The sequence below is a fragment of the Lytechinus variegatus genome, chromosome 13, assembly GCF_018143015.1.
Source record: "Lytechinus variegatus isolate NC3 chromosome 13, Lvar_3.0, whole genome shotgun sequence".
In the NCBI taxonomy this organism is placed as follows: Eukaryota; Metazoa; Echinodermata; class Echinoidea; order Temnopleuroida; family Toxopneustidae; genus Lytechinus; species Lytechinus variegatus.
Genome location: NC_054752.1, coordinates 3858072 through 3878152, shown reverse-complemented (window position 1 = coordinate 3878152; position 20081 = coordinate 3858072). Strand labels below are relative to the sequence as shown.

General features: G+C 37.5%; 2 protein-coding genes across 2 annotated transcripts; one reads left to right on the top strand and one right to left on the bottom strand.

The window, feature by feature from the left end:
• The first annotated feature begins 241 nt into the window (after nucleotides 1-241).
• LOC121426441 lies at nucleotides 242-2686 on the top strand. The gene is made up of 2 exons (XM_041622740.1): nucleotides 242-365; nucleotides 2404-2686. Exons 1-2 carry the CDS (start codon nucleotides 242-244, stop codon nucleotides 2598-2600), a joined length of 321 nt encoding a protein of 106 aa, XP_041478674.1. The 3' UTR covers nucleotides 2601-2686.
• A 3298-nt stretch (nucleotides 2687-5984) lies between these two features.
• Nucleotides 5985-18901, bottom strand: LOC121426576. The gene is made up of 5 exons (XM_041622928.1): nucleotides 18746-18901; nucleotides 14392-15746; nucleotides 12985-13044; nucleotides 10462-10633; nucleotides 5985-7645 (listed from the first exon to the last, which is right to left on the bottom strand). Exons 1-5 carry the CDS (start codon nucleotides 18899-18901, stop codon nucleotides 6164-6166), a joined length of 3225 nt encoding a protein of 1074 aa, XP_041478862.1. The 3' UTR covers nucleotides 5985-6163.
• Nucleotides 18902-20081: the final 1180 nt, after the last annotated feature.

Here is a 20081-nt window from a genome sequence, read left to right as displayed (position 1 = left end):
TTTGAATTATTTCAAACTTTTATGTGTCTTGCCACCCCCCCCCCCCAAAAAAAAAGGCATTATGTCTGCGGCCATGATGCTAATACATATTAGGCCTATATGTGACAGCATTTAACATGTATAACAATGTGTATATGAAATGTTACAAGCACGTGGTAAACACTGAGATGAAAGGGGAAAATCACTATAATAAGCCCTAATTAGATTTCCTGTTCTGATTTTTTTTATATATATCAGAAAAATGAAGGGAGCCCGGAGTATTCTGCTCTTGTTGCTTGGATTGATTTCAGCTTGGTCACCGACAGCTCGTTCCATGGAGAGTAATGGAATGACCGCACACGTCCGCACCGGACCGGGAGATTTAGGTATATTGATTGGATTTGTGTGTGAGGGAATGTGTGTAGGATGTGTGCGGAGGGGATGTGACGCGCGGGTCTGTGTTAGCGGGTGGGTGTGGGAAAGTGCAATGTCGTTGATGTGTGAGAGATGTGGGAGATGGTGAGAGATTGCAGGTGTGCGCGCAATGATAAGACATTTCTGACTGATGGTATGCGTCTGTGGTTCTAAAAAAGAAACAAAAATCTTACTGTGAACTTGTTCAGTGGCTCCTGGGGGCCGTTTCATAAAGCTGTTCGTAAGTTAAGAGCGATTTAAGAACGACCGGTGATCCTTTCTTACGGGCTAAACCATCGCCCATTCAATATACCACTTAACGCAAGAAAGGATCACCAGTCGTTCTTATAGTCGCTCTTAACTTACGTACAGCTTTATGAAACACCCACCTGGATGTTTTTAGCTGAATATATTAGGGGGGCTGAGGGGCGAGGATCGAACGTTGTTAACGTATATATAGTATCTCTTCTGCACAAAGGATTGTTGAACAGAATACCCCGGAGCCACTGAACTTAGTTACACAGTAAATATGCTGTTTAAAGTTTTATACACCCTTGTTTACTAAATGAACCTCAAAGTAGTTCAGTTTACACAACCACACTCTTAAAATGTAAGGCAACTTACTGTCCACACAACAGTTGGTTAAAAAAATTATTCAGCTCTGGGTAGTTTTCAACCAATACTGTCTAGTTTTCACCCAAAGCACCCATTATTGGTTATAAAACTACCCAGGATTGGATAAAATTTTAACCAATTGCTGTTTGGACAGGATGTTGCCCAAAATTTTTAAGAGTGCATGTTCAATTTCTTTATTGATAATTTAATATTAAAGAATGAAATATGATGCTTAAGATTTAAATACTTGTTTAAACCGAGAAAACTACAGTAAGACTCACGTGGACAACATTGTGTGAAAATCGTGGAATCTTTATTAGATGTTAACTCATTGAATACAAGTTCGTTCATTTCTTTTTGTAAACTTTTGAGCACGTGACTCCGAAACCTCAACGATTTTCATACACTCGCGGAAAGTGATTTTTGTGGGACTATATGCCTATAGTTTGGGCTTTTCATGCAGTCGTTCATTAAGTCACAAATTACATTTGAACAATCATACCGCATTCTATTTTTCTCTTGAATTTGGTCCAGTCGCATTAATTAAAATCTAAATTAAATAAAAACATACAGCCACGTTGGCACACATAAATATTTTTTTTCAAATAAAACTGTAATTCGGGATTAAACAAGAATTATTTAAGCTTGTCCGTAAGTTCACACTCAACCTATGTAATGAAAAGGGGGTTTTTCATCAATGTCATGGATCGTTTCAGAGGAATATATCTTTGATGTGCATTTTATATTTTCCTTTGAACAAAACATACCTTCCAGGAAAACAAATTATTTTAGAAATGGTTGTTCATCTAAAATCTACAACTACAAACACTTGGATGCAAAATTGATATTTTAACAGGTTTCAATGATGGAGCGTTGTGGCCCAGTGGATTAGTCTTCGGACTTTGAAACAGAGGGTCGTGGGTTCGAATCCCAGCCATGGCGTAATTTCCTTCAGCAAGAAATTTATCCACATTGTGCTGCACTCGACCCAGGTGAGGTGAATGGGTACCCGGTAGGATTTTTCCTTGAACGCTTTAGCGCCTATTAATATGGCGGCTCAGCTACAGCCGGGGTAATAATATGATACCAATTATCAAAGCGCAGTAGAGTATATGCACATAGTAGCTGCGCTATATAAATGGACCTATTATTATTATTATATTGATATGTTTATAGTTGCAAAATTGTATCTTAACTAGTCTAATATTTTCTGAAGCGTATACAGCAGATATGCCATAATTAGGGAAATAAAGTACCCCTCTTTTTCGTTAATCAAAAGTGAATATAAAGAAACATGCATTGTTCAATGGGTTTTCTTCTAAATAAGTAAGGATGATTTCTTGAAATTAATATTTACTTCTGGTGTTTCCTCTTTATCTTTGAAAATACCACCAGTTCGACTGGATTCGTTGCCTCGGTACGGTGTGAAGCAGCCGGAGACGCCCTCCGCCCACCCTATCTACATCAAGAGGAGCCTTATCTATACCAGGGAGGGGGCGTCGTACCAGACAGGGGCGATCCAGGAGGGGGCCCAAGAAGGCGTTCACCACCAGGGGCTAGTCGGAAAGAGGATCCAGAAGAGGACTATCTAAAGACATGACAGAGGGGCCTAGCTAGGATGAGCTTGATTTTTGGGAAGGTCCTTTCTTCGACAAAGTGAACGAACCATTCCAGTCAGGCGAAGAGAAGAAATGAAAACAGCAAATAGATTAGCTTGATGTTTTTTTAAAACGTTTTTTTTAAATAGAGAAGAAAGAACAAGTTGGCCATCTTTGAAGGGGTTATAACGTCTTTTTCTTTGCCTCATTCATGGACCTATAGTAAAGAAGTTCTAATCTTCTATCTTAAAATAAATATACGGACACTACACAGTAAAAGAAAAAAATTATACAACGCTGTTTACTATAATATGAACCTTTTAGTAATTCTTTAAACAGTTTAAACAAGTAGTTAAATCTTGAGCAACAAAGTTTAATTTTCAATATCTAATCTTTAATAAATTAAACATGATTGTTTAAACGGTTAAACAAATACTGTAAGATTCATTTAGTAAACAGCGTTGTGTAAAATCTTAAACAGCTTTTTTACTGTGTAGTATGATGCGCTGTTGGTAAACATTTTATTATAATCATTCACCCCAAAAAGCACAATATTTAAGCCCGTTACTCTAATTTTGTTAAAACTTGAAAGTAGTTGTTTTAAACTCTTTCAAACAACTTGTTTCAAAGTTTAAAGAGTAGTTGTTAGAGCTGGTGATGTGCTGAAGTTTTTAAACAGCGTTTCTTTAGTGCAAACTGATCATCAAAAAATTGTCAGCATTAATCTGTAAATCATAATTATTGGAGAATGTCAGTCATGGATTGAGGTCAGTGTAATTTTTCATCCAAACATTACAATGCTACTGGAGATGGTACATTGAATTTGCTTCGGCTCGACGGCTACGTACATACGCGCTCCCAAAATTACGACAAATTATAACTGGTGATCAATTATTTAAATACATTTTACGATGTCGACTTATATTCTTAGCTCGTAATAACAATCGTTCAAAAAGTTTCGATTTCTGATGAAAGCACTATCGCTTTCAACTAGTTGGTAGATATTGTTAAAGGAGAATGAAACCATTGAAACAAGATAGCTTGTGTGAAAACAGAAACATAAAAGAAACAGATCAACAAAAGTTAGAGAAAAATCGGACAAATAATGAGAAAACTATGAGCATTTGAATATTGCGATCACTAATGCTATGGAGATAGCAAATTGGCAATGCGACAAAGATGTGTGATGTCACTTGTGAACAACTCTCCTTATTACTTTCATATATATTTTACTTGAATTGCCTCTTTTATCACATCATGACTCATGAGGGCATGTATTACATATTTTTTTAAGAATACATCATGGATAGAGTTTGTATCATCATTAGAAAAAGCAAAAAGAGACATTTTGAGGGTATTTTATAGCCCACCAAAGGGAAAGTTGTTCATCAGTGACATCACACATCCTTGTCGCATTGCCAATGGGAGGATCTCCATAGCATTAGTGATTGCAATATTCAAATAATCATAACTTTCTCATTATTTGTCCGATTTTTCTCAAACTTTCTTTATTCTTATTCTTTGATTTTTTCTGTTTCTACACAAGTATATTTGTTCCAAAGGTTCCATTCCCCTTTAAGAGAAGACAACGACATAGTTGATGGTCTCTTTCTTATCTATTTTTTCACGCAGTATATATTCCTCCCGGACATTATGCATAAACGAGAAAGATAAAAGTAAACATTCCTATACATAACGCGACCTGTTTTGATGGAGTAGCAAAATTAAAAAAAATAAACGTTATCCCTATCTTTTATTAGACTTTAATAAAAAAAAAATATGCAAAGGGGCAAATATTCATTTTATAATGTGCACATGAGATAATTATGACTAGAAAGAGAGTTTGATGAATGTTACTATTGCCGGTTTGAAGATCAATGTATTTAAGCCTGTATCGATTAAAATCAATAGAATACACTGTAAAAACTGCGGTGTTAAAACTGACACCACTTGGTGTTAATAGAGGACCACACCCTTAGGTGTTAAACTTGCACCCTAGAGATTAAACATAACATCAAAGAATGTAAATGTAACAGCAAATGGTGTTGTAATAACACCTATAGGTGTAAAACTAATACCACCGATTTAACACCGGTGTAGAATATCTGGTGTGGTCATTTATGTACACCGGTTAACACCACAGTTTTTGCTGTGTACTAAACATCTCACGAAAAAAATGAATTGTAAACGATTTGTAAAGTTTCAGTAATAATGTCTAATATTAAATCATCATAATATTCTAATGATACAAAAGTTTAGTGGCTGTTACATTAGTTTTCACTGACTGATTTTAAATGGAATTTCCCCACCCTCCACGTATCCCCACCCCACCATCACTACCACCAATCAGGTCCGGTGTGTTCTTTCGCACCTGTTCCAGTTCAGTTTACTTATTTCAATCATACAAAATAAAGTTGCCAAAGTAAAAGAAAATTAATCTTAAATTCAGGAAATAAACGAAGAAAAGGGACTTGAATAAATTCTGCATATCATCTGAATATGAATATTTCCGTAACACATTTTCAATAGATTGCCTGAATCACATTTACAAATACATGATGTACTTTCTGTTATAGGCACAATTAAACCTGAAATATAGATCTGCAAAATACAAAAACAAAATATAAACACAAATACAAACACACACAAGCAAATTCAGTTACACACACATTGTTTGGACTTACAAATACAATACTCATTCATCAAATACACACAGCGAACTTATACTTACACACGCGCCACATTCTACGTTAATTAGTATACGTGCATTATAAAATGAAATACACACGCACACAAAACATGTTATTCGCATGTTAAAATACAACTGTATCTTCGATCGAATCTCTAATATGGTGAAAAAGGTGTGAATGAAATCGATTCATAAGATAATTCATTCCAAATACAGGGACCATTATTTCTGACCGTTGCGTATTAATGAGCCAAAAAATTGAAGGGCCAGACATGGCCTTAAGGGGCAAAATTTCAACAACAAAAACAAATGTGGAAGAGGGAAGCGAGCGAGAAAAAAAATTGACATTTTGTTTATACAAAAATGTAATATTGTAACAAATTCTTACTTTTTAATATTCAAATTTAACCCCTTTACTTTCACTTTTTCCTTTCTTCTTTTTTTATTGTTATTATTAGTTCTTTTTTGTGAAGGCGGGTTTCATGATCACCAAGCCCCTCCATCTGTACGCCAGTAATAACAAGTAAACTTACAACCAGGGGTGGGTTCATGAAACGGCTTGTCAGACGTTTATCCGACAAAATATATCATATCCGACACTTACAATTTTATTTATTTATTTATTCATGTTTTATTTATAACAAATGATAAAATGAGGTGGAGGGTAGTTCGGTTCAGTTATAAATTGACGTGTGCTTAACAGCCAATCAACCCCCCGAGACGAGGAGAGTTATCAGACCTGACAACTTGTCGGATGAAATGTGTCGATGATTAGAATTATTGGTGGAGTCTGATCTACAAGCCAAGTCCAGAAAAAAAGGCCTACTGGACTGGAGGAGGGTTTCGGGTTCTCTTCCGGAATATTTTCCTAAGTTTGCCCCTCGTGATGAACATGATGGATGACGGCAGACACCCTCAATTTGATATTCTGTAGACTTGCCCACGACCGTGTGTAGAACGATGTTTTGAAAGAGAAAATAGCCTTGCCATCTCTTCTTTGAAAATCTTTACGTTGGTCTACCATCGCTGCCGGAAGAAATTTCTTCGAAGAAATGATGTGACTAGATCCGTCTTCGTGCTTGATCTGAACTGCCACCTCGATATTCCGGTTGTGCGGGACATATCGAGATGAACATCCGATCCTCTCAACCACTGCACCAATGTCGTGATAATAAAGAACGTTACGGATTTCTTGGTCAGAATCCAGAAGAATGCTGATCATTAGTCCATACGATTGGTCTTGCTTTTCATCGCATCGAGGAAACGGTTTTACATCTATAAGCCATTTCTCCGCGTCATGGACTTTGTAATGATTCATAGTGCCCTCTTTTGTACCGTTAACTAAGATCTTTTTGAGAATGCTTCTCTTTGATGTCATAGGGGAACTCAAGTGCACCTCCACAAAACCTTCTTCGTCGTAAATCTGTCCTGCTGTACATTGAAACTTGCCAAAGACCTTTTCTGGGGGGTTCAGATAAAGCCGAGGAGCAGGTGTAGGTTGGATGAGCTCTTCAACAAATCCTTCTCGATAGAGGGAATGCTGCTCAAGGGCGTCTGCAAAAAAATCTGGGCTGACGTCTTCTAACCTCCCTTTGATATCAATCGACGCGACTGCTTTTAGCTGCAGAGCTGTCATGAAAGGAAAACGGATAGACTCTACGACGGTCTTGAAGGTCTCGTCGTCTGGGCAAGCAGATAACCAAGGTACCAATTTCTCCAGCAGGGAAAATTCGTCTTTGACGACTAGACTTTGGTCTTTGCAATTCAGTAATTCAACGATCAATGACGAGTCGAAGGCCTTCAACTGCTCTGCAGTTACAAGCTCGAGATTTGTGCGGACAACATTGATACATGATTTCACCATGTGCGCCATCTTGTACTTCATTGCCTGCGTGAGTACCGAGATTGCAGAGGAGACATCCATTTCCAGCGCTCCGATATAGCTGTCACAGAGCTTGATCAGTTCTCTAACTTTATACTTGTTGCTTAACTGCAGCAGAGGCAGGATGGTATCCTCTGTGATGCTTATCTCTCCAGTATACATGAACTTTAAAAAGGTATCGAACACCCTGCAGCAATCTGGCTCCTCATCCAGTTGGTACCTCTGTAAGCCACCATTTGCATGACCACCAGAAGCCCGGGCTCTATCTGGAATCTTGACAATATCTCTGAGAACACTGCTCCATGAAGAAAGAATGAGGCGATGGGCATAGAAAGAAGAAGCTCCAACAAGTAAGATTGTGTCGCTGTAGGTAGGTTGGTTGAAAAAGCACCCAAGGTCAGGCTCGGCTTTTGCTACGTGTAGCCCTAGGTTTGCTGAAAGACCCAACTGCCTCAAACGGCTTGCTTCCTGCAAGATAAAACCACGAGAATTATTGAATAGCTATTATTGACGTCACTTCCTTGCATGCGTTGATGACGGGGTTGATGATCTGCTGCTTGTGCTTCTCTAACAACTCCATTTACGTGTATTTACATGTATATAGACTCTGACGGAGGGCGCTATCAGATTATAACGTCACATGCATGAGGTCTATTGTGACATTAGAAGAATATGCATTAATTCTGATTCATTTCCAAATGCTTTAACCAAGTAGGTGAAAGGGTTGACACATAATGCATTCATAACTATTTGTTTTAAATATCAAGACTGGGGAATATTGTTGCTTTTCAGGTTCATTACTATTGTATATCAAAATAAATCAAAGAAATGTCATGTTTACCGATAAAAAAGGGCCAGGTATGTTTGTTATTCAAAGGAAAGTGTTTTCAATAATTGATGAATACAACTGAGGTAATAGTGACACATGCGGAATGATTTTGAATTGTTAATCTTTATTTCGCATGAGAACAGTCCATAATCACTAGGAATTACTTGGATAGAATGCTACTCCCAGTTTTTCGAAAATACCTTTTATTTTCATTATTATTGGAATGGAAATTATAGATGTAAAAAAGAAAATGATCTGCCCCAAATTCGCGTAATACTGTGTATTGTATTTTATATAATCCATGGGGAAATGGCAAGAACAGTTTTTGAAATTAATTTGATCTGAAATACAAATCCCATCGGAGAACAATATTTGCGCAATTTGATTAGTTCTACTTGTACTGATTCTTTGAAGCAAGAAAATAATCAATCGTATATTGTTCTCTTTGGAGTAGAGGGACATGATGTCCCCGAATGATTATTCGAGGCAACATCCGTTCCATTTTACAAGCCCCCTTTTAAATCTTTTAAAGCTATTTTCTCTCAAAAGGGTAAATATTTTGTTGCCCTTCTTTGCCATATTTCGTTTCAGATATCTATTGTGTAGGTAACCTGCAATAAGACTTTGGAACAGTTCATCATTTAACCACTTTTAGACACTCCTCTACTGATTCTTCGCTTGCATCATGAAAGAGCAGGAGTCAATGGAATATTTTGCATTGATTCCTACTTGCGAGTTATGGTAATTGGGGAAGTCTTGGAAGCTACCACCATTGAATCAGACTTGGATCCCCAATTGAGGACAATATGGAATAACGTAGCGCCGTGCTATCCTCACCAACCGAGGACAGTAAGCAAGTGCGGATGGATGTCGGTTTCAGACTTCGATCTTTCCTCTCTTACAGGGCCCTGTCCTGGGGCATTCCATCGGGCACCAGACCAACAAGATACTGCTTTTCACATTGCATTTCCTTAACCCCATACTATCCTTAACCCCGGACTATCCTTAACCCCATACTATCTTTTTTTTCGATTCACACTGTCTTTCTTAACCCCATACTATCTTTTTTTCGATTTACACTGTCTTTCTTAACCCCATACTATCTGCTCAACCGTGGATAATGCCGTAACCCCGGACTATCCCTTAGCTCATGAATACCGATGATTTTACCATACAGAGCGTGATTAACGTGCAATTCGACTTCTGTGATTGGTTAATGCTTAGTCCCACTTTCCTTAGCACTGTTTCGTTTTCACATTGCATCTCTTAGCACCGCAATTGTGGTGCTAGCACCACAATAAGCCGGCTAACCCTGCTTTTTTGCATTAGTGTGAAAACGAAGTGGGCTAAGCTTAACCCCGGGAAATTGGTGGGGCTTAGACCCCCCCCCCCCTTAGCCCCACCAATTTAGGACAAAAATTACAGTGTAGAGGGGTCATTGCTAGAGATGAATATGACCTTGCGAATTTCACCGAAATAGAACAGACATCAATATGGGAGATGCTGCGTCAATCAAAGAATGAGGTGCTCACGACAGGGGCAATACAACCGTCGGCATGGGCATTCCCTTCTTTCCTAGTTCGAAAACGGGACAGAGGAGTTGATTTATTTGGTGAATTGATTGTAGTCAGTAATGATGTCACCCCCTCCCCCCCCCCCCCAAAAAAAAAAAGACGTCTACCCCATGCCATGAATGATGGAATGCTTGCACACCCTTACCGGGAAGATATGTTTGTCCAAACTGGATGCCAGTAGTAGAAGAAGAATAAGAAGTCTTAAAGGTAGTAGTAGAAGAAGGTTTGCATGGTGGTATATGAACAATTGCGGAGGTGCTTTACGTACGGTACACCATGTGTAAAGTCCTGGAGGGCCAGACAGTGGCGGACCGTGAACCGGACGAGACAAAGCATTGGGGGGGGCACAGCATTGTTCACAAACAATACAGTGCCCCCATGCTTTGTCTCCTTCGGTTCACGGTCCGCCACTGGGGCCAGAGATAAGAGAACAGTGGATAGAAATGAGGAAAGACGAGAAAGTGGAGGTTTGAAAGAAGAGTATTTTTTCTAAATGCGTGTGTATATATATATAGTCCTTAAAAGGACTATAAACCAGAAGCAGTGGAAAGCTGAGTAGTATGCAGGCTTGGGTGGAAGGCTTGAGTAGGTGAGAGAAGACTTGGGTGGAAGGCTTGAGTCGACGAAATGGGTATTAGCAGGAGCGGGAGAGTAGACTCGACGTCTCGGGCAAGTTGACTGTCCCCTATTCCTATCTCACTCCCTCCAGGACTTTAAACACATGGTGTACCGTAAATCACTTCCGCGATAGAAGAAGGTGGTGATGAGGAAGAAGGAGAAAAGGATTGATAAGAAGGATATTGCTAATTTGTTATTGTGGAAATAATGGTGGTACCATTCTGGTTCTAGCTGTTACCTGTGGATGTTTTCTTTATGATTACCTCAATTTGCCGTGCTTCATTTTCTGTATCTTCTTCTTGATCATCACTTGGTCTGCATGCCATAGCAAAGGCGATCCTGTTTAATTGTTCCTGCATAATAGCTGCTCGGAGTAATTCCGCGGGAGAAAGGTATTGTTCATCTTCATCATCGTAACCCCACATTGTGCGTCTTCTATCCAAAAGTTAATGATAGAAAATGAAACCTGTGAGGCATTGATTTAAACATGATGGCCCGAATTCTGAAGTCGAGTTTAACTTAAACTCAGGTTTAAAGTTGTGGTTTAGGGATGGATATCCAATTGTTATATAAATCACTAACAGTAGAGAATGATGTCATATTTCAGCTCATTTGGCTCTCAAATCATTCATAATTGTCTAGGAAGTATAGAGGATTGTCTTCACCATCGATGAATCAGGATAGAGCACAGTAAACATAGGCATGATAAGACACAACTTAATGAAAATTTTGACACTTCTAGCTTCCCATAATTTTTGCACAGAGTTAGACCATGGTGTAAGTTAAACCTGACTTCAGAATACGGGCCTATGTAACTCAGCAATATGAAATTTCGATATTTTCAGTTGAACGGTTTAAGGGGGCACTGCTTGAAGAAAATAATAGATCTGAATAGGTAAAGTCAAGTCAGTCTGAACACTAAAATTTCAATCGCAATTGGACGAGGAATAACAAAGTTGTAATATTTTCTTTTTAATCTGGCATTTTTCAGTGAAATAGTTCTATGCTATCAGCCGGCTCATGATGATATCTTGCCATTAATTCATATATATAGGCTTGCATTTGATATTGTTATTATTTAAGAATGAAAAAATGGAATGGATCGAATACTGATTCTAAATAAGATAATCATTGCTGCAACATTGTTACAATGGAGACATATCATACAACCATGTATGAAAATATGAAATAATTTTTATTTCACTTAATAAAAAAAAGAAAAGTGGGGACATTTTCCAGCCCATGACGGCGTGCACACAATTATTTCCACAAACAATTATTATTTCCAGAAGCTCCGTTATTTGGTATCAGATTTTGAGGAAACGTTTCTACATTTTGCTCATTGGATTTTACTCCATTCGTTTAGACTCGATCGTTTTCACCCTAAGTACCTCAAAAACGTCTGTGTTTCATACAACACACGAGGAGCAGTTCCATGTTTCAAGATCGAGACATTTCTTTGATTTGCACTTCAGAATTATTTCAAGAATGAAAAATATATCGCAGAGTCAAATTGTAAAATGGTAAAGTTTACAAAGAAATGGTTTCAATTACGTGCCATGTTTACATGAGGTGATCTGTTCAGTTCCCTTTCCATGTACAATTATACTTATGAATATTATTGTTCATTTACTCCTCGCTTGTTTCTTAAATTGTTTACTATTATGTGAACCTGACAGTTCAATTTATATATTTGTTGCAATTACTGTTGTACTGTATTTCATTGTTATTAATTTGATTTGTCATTGAAAAGATATCTTGTTATGTTTGAATAATAATAAAATCCCTGTGGAGGGGAAACAAATTGAAAAAAAAAATTCTTTGATGTTCGACAATGATTATCACCACCATAGTTATTACCATCATCATCATCATCTCCGTTGTACCTCAGACAAATTTGCTCTACGGCGGCAGTACGGCGAGTCGAAAACAACCTTTTTACCTTTTTTGTACCACCTTGTCCAGCTACATAATATAGGTGGTTTGAATACAAATAAATAAAATGGCTGTTTTGGACTCGCCGTAAAGTAAATGTGACTGAGGTATGGCGTATCTAGGATAAACGGCGCCCGGGGCAAGTGCTAGAATCGCGCCCCTTTCAAAGTGTATGATATAATTATGTAACTTCACTTAGGAATCCCACGATCGGTCAAAATAGTAACATAACGATGCGAGTGCGAATATATTTTTCAATATCAAAACGTTAAGACTGGATTTTCTAAGTTGGATTTTTTGCAATCATAGACATGATTCGGCGTCTCAAGTTATTCCTTTGCATTTTCTCTTCAATTTTTGTTTTACTTTTCTTTATATGCCCCCTTCCGTTTTATTTTGCGCCCCTCTGAAAGAAGCGCTCGGGGCACGTGCCCCAGTTGTCCCTCTTTAGATACGCCACTACTATCTGCATCATTATCACCATCATCACCGGCATCATCATCACCATTCTTACCGCAACCATTTTCATCTTCATATCACTGATTATAATGCCCATTAATATGTTGAAAAAAAATACGAAAAGGTGAATTTTACACTCAATAATTGAATCAGCGAATATCATAAGTGGCTCAGGTGACCGCCCTTTTATTTTGTCAAGACGTGAAAAACAAGAAAGAAAAGAAATGGATATAAAATGGAAGTAGTTAGAGGATTGTTATTCTAGGATACAATAATTATTATTTTAAAAACATGTTATTTTACTGCTATTAGTCCTTTTTCTCTCTTGATTATATTGCCCTGGCGGCGGCCCTGTTAATAAAAAAGTGGTTATACAAAAATTTTCATATTACTTGTAGGGATGCTTGGCACAAACTGTTGAACTATGCTGAGCATTCCCGTTTCTCTTTGCGCTATAAAACGAAGTTCGGTCATAACGTTGTCACCATTTTAATATTGTGATGATCACAAAATGACAGCATTCTTCGTTTTAAAGTGAAACAATGAGTTTCATGTTTATATTAAAAGAAATCAGATGACGGTGAACCCACTGGAACGTACTCAAAAGATGTGCAGTAGTTAACTATAGCACATTAGTTCAATTCAGTTAAACATTCATTTATTCCGATTGGCATTTCATCAATGTTTAGAATATACAAATCAATCAATAATATCTTTAATATGATACAAATACAAAATCAATGTAATATACAGTATGCAAATTGTATAACGAAGTGTGTATTTCGAAACATATTTAGTATATTCAAAATCATAAAGATCAGGAATCATAAAAATGTGCACATTTTATATACAAACAGAGTAGGCTGTTCACAAAATTATCATAAACTAGACTAATAAATGACCAACAGTCACATGACAATACATCGTGGAAGAGTGAGTAAAGTGCGATATCAAATAAAACACAAACTGCTATAGACATTTACAATTATTAAGAAATTGTATTCCTTTGGGTTTCTTATGAAACATAACTGGATTAGGGTTAATTGTGTCACAATTTGTGGACACTTTTTCGTCGGGCACCTTATTCTCACCACTTACTGGTTATTCTTGCCAATCCATATCAAGATTTTTGAATTTCTGAATTTCATATTTATGACCCATGTAAGGAATTTAGAGTAATAAGCACGGCAAATGATCTGGGATTCTCGACAAGATGTCCTCACAATGGTAAATGGTACTATCCTTCCAACAACTTCTACAGCGAGGACACATACAAGGTATGTGAAAAAGTGACGAACATGTACTTATTGTCAGTATCCACTAGTGATCTTCTGCTTTCTTGCTGCTAAAGAAATATTTGCCAATCGATAAAAATGAAATTACCTAAAGAAGCTTAATCAGAAAATAGTTCCGAATCATTTATTTCACGACGTTCAGATAAATAGGGTATATGGATATGAATTGAAATAGGAATCACTGATCCCTTACATAATTATTATATTTCTGACTTACAATAAAGAGTTAGCGAGAATAGTTGCTGAAAATATTTACATTCTGATTTTTAGTGCGAGTGTCAACTGAATAGATTTGATTGAAATCGGATAATGAGCACAAGGTGGAGTTATTCTGATATCCTTGATTGAATATTGAAATTACATAACTTTAACTACTTTCTATCGATATCTCTTGGAAAATAATAAGGCAAAGCTAGAGTCTCTTCAACTTGACCATAGAAAAATTTCTAAATTGGGGGATATCAAAAACCCAACAAATTCAAGAAAAAAAACCCAAACACGGACTATTGGGTATTCCCATCCTCAATAACAGCTGTAACGTAGAATCTCCATGTCGCAGAATGAGATGTCGAGTTAGGAAGTATGAATTGTGCATTTCTCTTAGACGTGCTTGAGTATGAGTATGTCGAATGGTAAGGTGATGGGTGGACACCAGCTGCTTGCACTGGAGGAAGACATTTCGAAAAAAAGAAAGGGTCTCCTCGATCACAGTCATCTGCACGTACTCCCAAATGAACTCTTTTATTTGAGTTCATATCAGTTCCAATTTCAACATTGACTCTTCTTGATGATCCTGGAATCCGGGTAATCTTAATGTTAAGCCTAGAAGATCCCTTTTTGAAGATTTGATGTTGTCCTAGCCGCTTGCCAATCCAAGAAACGCATTTGTCATGTGTAAGCTCACCAATCCGTACTTTAATTGCCGATTGGCTAGGTTGATCGCTCGAGTACCCATCGAAGCTGGACGCATCGTTTGAATCCAGGTACAGTCTGGGCCATGGAAAGTTTTCTGGAAGATCCTCATAATTTTCCTCGTTATACAATGCCTGGTGCTGCCAAGATTCTCTGGGTAATTCTGGCATCATAACCTGTGCTCTGCAGAACGAGGGAGTCTCTCTGACTTTCCTCAGTTGTAGGGCATTCATATAGGGGAACCGAATGAGCTTCATGATACTGAGCAATGTTTCTCCGCTTTGACACTGGTCTAACCAAGGCTCAATCTTCTTGTAGAGAGTGTACTCATCATCAACCATCAGGTTTGGCCCACTGTCGAGAAGACTTCTAAGGTGCCCGCTTTCTAGACTTAGGATTTGATCTGATGTAAGAACACTAAAGTTGCATCGCAGACTGTTGAGGCAAAGTTCTACTGTTTCTGACATTCCAAATACCGCCGCCGAATGAATGAGATTGAGAACTTCCGAGACATCGTTTTGTATTTCCAGGATAAATTCATCGCATAGCTCTCTTAGCTCTTTCACCAAGTACTTGTCGGCGAGGAGACCCAAAGGCAGGACATTGTCTTTTGACAGGTCTGCCGATGCTGTGTAAAGAAACTTGATGAATTCCCCAAAGTGATCTTCGCAATATTGTTCCTCGACGAGATCCTGACATTGGGGGCGTGGCTGTCCGTTTGTGTCAGTGCGAAGCTCGTCAACATTCGGTTGCCAAGATGAATTACAAAACATCGTCTTGAACACATCGCTCCATGCACTGAGAACAAGGCGGTGGGCGTGGAACCTTCGTGTTCCTATGACCAAGGTGACGTCGCTGTAACGTTGATTACCATACAGGGTTCCTGTCGCTCTGCATAATCCATCTTCGCTGATACGCACTTGACGGAGTAGGTTTTGTTTAGCGTTCTGGGTAAGGAGGAGAAATTCATAGAGAAGAATAATTTCAGAAAACAATTTAAAAATGTGTCTACAATTCTTGCCCATCTTTTCAAAACCGATCTTTCTTAAAGGCTATATGCAGGACATAATTCAAAATTTCAGGTTTGGACTGCGGATGGGACACGCCCCTTTCTCGGATCACCGCTTGTGGTATTACCTACACTGTAGAAAATGAAGTGCTAATTTAGCACTTCATTCAGTGTTTGTAGAGTGACTGCACTACGAGTGCTGATATCCTAATCTAAATTTGAACTAGAAAATCAGCACTCGTAGTGCAGTCACATTACAAGCACTGTAGTTGCTAAATTAGCACTTAATTTTTACAGTGCATGGACCTATGGGAGATGGAAATTCATCGATTAGTTAATTGATTCATTTATATGTGACTGTCGTTGCGCTCTGAGTAACATTCTCTTCGTATTTTCTACTCTGTTCCTTCTGTCATGTCTGTGTTCCGCCGTCAATTAGGTCATGAGTTGAAACAAGCAGATCGTGGTCAGAGCTATGATATATCACTTAAATCCTGGAAAATTTATGTGCAGTTCTAGTTTAGCTCTGCTGACCTTAGTTCCATGTGTTTCATTTGAGAAAATACATGCATATTTCAAGATAGCGGCAATATTGTGATTGTTTATTATTCGTAAGTTTCGACCCCCCATCTGTGACCCCAGCGTAGCTACAAAACATTACTTCATCCCAAATCCTATGGTCAAATAGTAGATTCGAGACAAAGACCCCCAATCAAAACACGTTAAATGACACGTACTGTTTGAAGGGTAAAGGCCAATAGTTACCTGAAAATTCTCCTTATCTTTTCTAAATTTCTGTTCTTCTGCGGCCTGTTTAAGTTGATGCTGAAGGACGAATGATTCGTCGTCAATATCTTCGTCAATATCGTCGTCATCAAATTCAACGCTCTCATCTTCCCAGTCATAATACATCTTTGACTGCGCCGCGATGCCTTATCCTCTGTCCGTGTATCAGATCAAGAAAATCCCAAGCAAAAACCATCAATTTATGTTCAAGTGTCCTTTTTATCACGTCTGTTAGGGTGATAAGGCAACAACCCTGGTCAAATAGCTGGGGTTCCCGATCGTACTAGCTGGGTTACATTCACAAATAGGCCTGCACTGTAGGGGAAGGCGGGGTAAGTTGAGCATAGGGGCAAGTTGAGCCACCAGCCCCAGGCCAATAATGAATAAGTCAGACATTGTGGTGGTGTCATGTATTGATGACCCATAGCATAACCCCTAACCCCACCATATTGTTTTCAACTTTGAAACAAAAAGTAGTTTTTTAGAGGGAAAAATATGAATTTCAGCCAAAAAAGTAAAAAAGAGTGTGAAATAGATAAGTGCTTTATAAACACACACGTCTTTAAATATGATAAAGACATGATAACAACATTATTGGTCCAGGTATGGATCTTCATTCTTGTCATAGTCTTTTATATGATGGATTCATAATAAATGTGTGGATACAAAATTATCGCACTAAGTTCGGACTGGGGTAAGTTGAGCCAAACAGCATGGGGCAAGTTGAGCCATGGTAATTCCTATGGTAATGTATCTTAAAAAACAAACAAACCATAAAAATCGATTGAAATGCTGGCTGAAAGGAGCAAATTTACATGACTGCTCTTTTCCTTTTAAAGGATGTTAGTATTTAAAGAGAATTAGCAAGTGAAAAGACTTTAAACAAAAAAAATGACATGCTGGTTCTCCCCTCATACATTTTGTACATAGTTTTTGTGGCTCAACTTACCCCAGAAGGTGGCTCAAACTTACCCCATATATGGGGCAAGTTGAGCCATTTGACATCGTTTTTTTCAAAGGTCACGATGACTTTCAGTGTGGAGATAGAAAGTTATATATAGGTGGAAAATATTTCAGAAGAATTAAATTTCAAGGCAAGGTACTTATTTCGACAAGATTATTAATCATTTCAATTCTAACATGCAAAAAGCAAAAACTGTCACAACTTACCCCGCCTTCCCCTACTGCTTTGTCCCTTGATTTCTCAAATTATCTATCTCAGAGAATGTTTATAAAGCATGGCCGAAAATTCAATGGTAAATCGTTTTTATAATAAACCTTGTGAGACCATTGAAACAAGATTCTTTTAAAGATTTGGCATCATGGTCAAGATCATTCAACTTGTGTCAAAGTATACATATATTTTTTATGTTTCTTTTGCACCGAAATCCCTGGTCATCAATGTAATTATTCGGAGAGCGAGGTAAATTCTTTACACGTAGATGAATAGGACGCTGCATGTGATCAGTCATTGCTGTTTTATGCACTCAATCACTCTAAGAATTTATTTATTTTTGTACAAGGTAAAGATTCAGATTTATACAGCAAAATACAATCAAAGTGAATTAAAAGATAAGGCTGGTAAAATCAAGAACTTGCTAACCGCTCAAAGGATATATATCTAGGCCTATCCTTCTATGGGGCGACAAGCCACTGATAGAGCCACAATATGCGATAGAGAGTGACAGAATGGCTCGGTCTCTAGTTTATAAGTTCAATTAACAATGTTATTTCCACACTTACTGTCATACAATAGTTGCATTGAGTCACATTCATAGGTGATGTAAAATAGGCCTTATGCACATGCAACTTGACAATAAACTGAACAACGTTGTAATCTTTACCATTTATTTCTCGACATAGCAACTGCAGTATCAACAACAATTAGCACACATGTCATGTGATACAACACGTATCGGCGTGCATGCACACGTCCTTCTCAAATTACTCCAAAGAAATTCTGAGCGATCTGATATAATGTGTATATATATATATATATATATATATATATATATATATATATATATATATATATGAGAAATTATACATGTACAACAGCTTTGGCAACTCTTTTATTAAAATATTTTCTGAAAGAAATGAATGAAGAGAACAATTAGGTTCCCCAGAGCTATATAATATATATATTTTTACCTTTGTAAATCGTATACAATCAGAAATCAAGGGATATTGAATTACGAGGACTTCCAAGTTTAGATCCTCTTGCTGATGTAATGTAAAATATACTCTGAACATGTGCCGATGGCCCGAGATCCAGATCAGGAATAGGCAGTAGCCTGCATGGGTCATGCAGTCAATTGCAATCGTCAGCACTTTATTATAAATTAGTTATTGCGCAATGCTTACTGGGGAATACCACAGCATGGGGAAACCCAGAACTATTAAAGGGGAAGTTCAACATGAAAAAGGTTTGTTGTTAAAATTCCAGAAAATATGATAAGAAATGTTGGTGAAGTCTTGAGAAAATAGATCAAAGATTACGAAAGTTGACAAAATTTGATGTTTTTAATTTATGACACCATAATTTGTATTATATTACATAACAAATCGGGCATCTGCTCGTATAGATTATGGTGTCATAAATTAAAAGCATCAAATTTTGGCAACTTTCTTAATCGTTGATGTATTTTTCTCAAGCCTTCACCAACATTTCTTATCATATTTTCTGGAATTTAAATATAAACGCACTGTATTTGTATTTAATGTATTCTGTTTCTACTTCATTATGTTACATACATTGAAGTGCTATGATGTTGAGTTATTTGTTGAACTGCAGGGCGCATTTGGAAAGCACTTTTGCATAATTGAACAGGCCTACCCTGCAGTAGGTGGTTTTTTAATTCATGTTTAATGGTTTATGGCCAAGCCCACCCCAAGGAAATGCTGACTTGAATAAATAGAGAAAAATCAAACTAGCCTAGTACTGAAAATTTCATCAAAATCGGATGTAAAATAAGAAAGTTATGACATTTTTAAGTTTCGCTTATTTTCTCCAAACAGTGATATGCACATCTAGGTGAGTCAGTCGATGATGTCCATCAAAGAGGGTGAAATATTTTGGCTGTTGAACACCAAAGGTACAACATCGGCCATTTTCATTTTTTTTCCAATAATGACATTTCAATGACTTTACACTACATGACGATATGGGGAAGCTGCGTGCTTGCATGATTTTATGAAATCTCAAATCAAAATATTGAAAGTCTAATAACATTTGAATCTCTGATAGGTTTTCCTCAAAAACTGATATTTCTGATTACCTTTCTTTTGTTTCTTAATAATTTTTTGGCAGGGTAAACATCCCTTGTAAATGGAAATTCAATCTTGTTTTTTTTTGTAAATCAGAAGAGCAGATAAGTGATAGTTTGATCAGATTTTAATGTCTAGCTCAAAGGGAAGTTCACCTTGAAGAATGGAAGAAAACCCATCATGACAGACCTCTCGCTTTAATACTGCGAGTAGAATAACC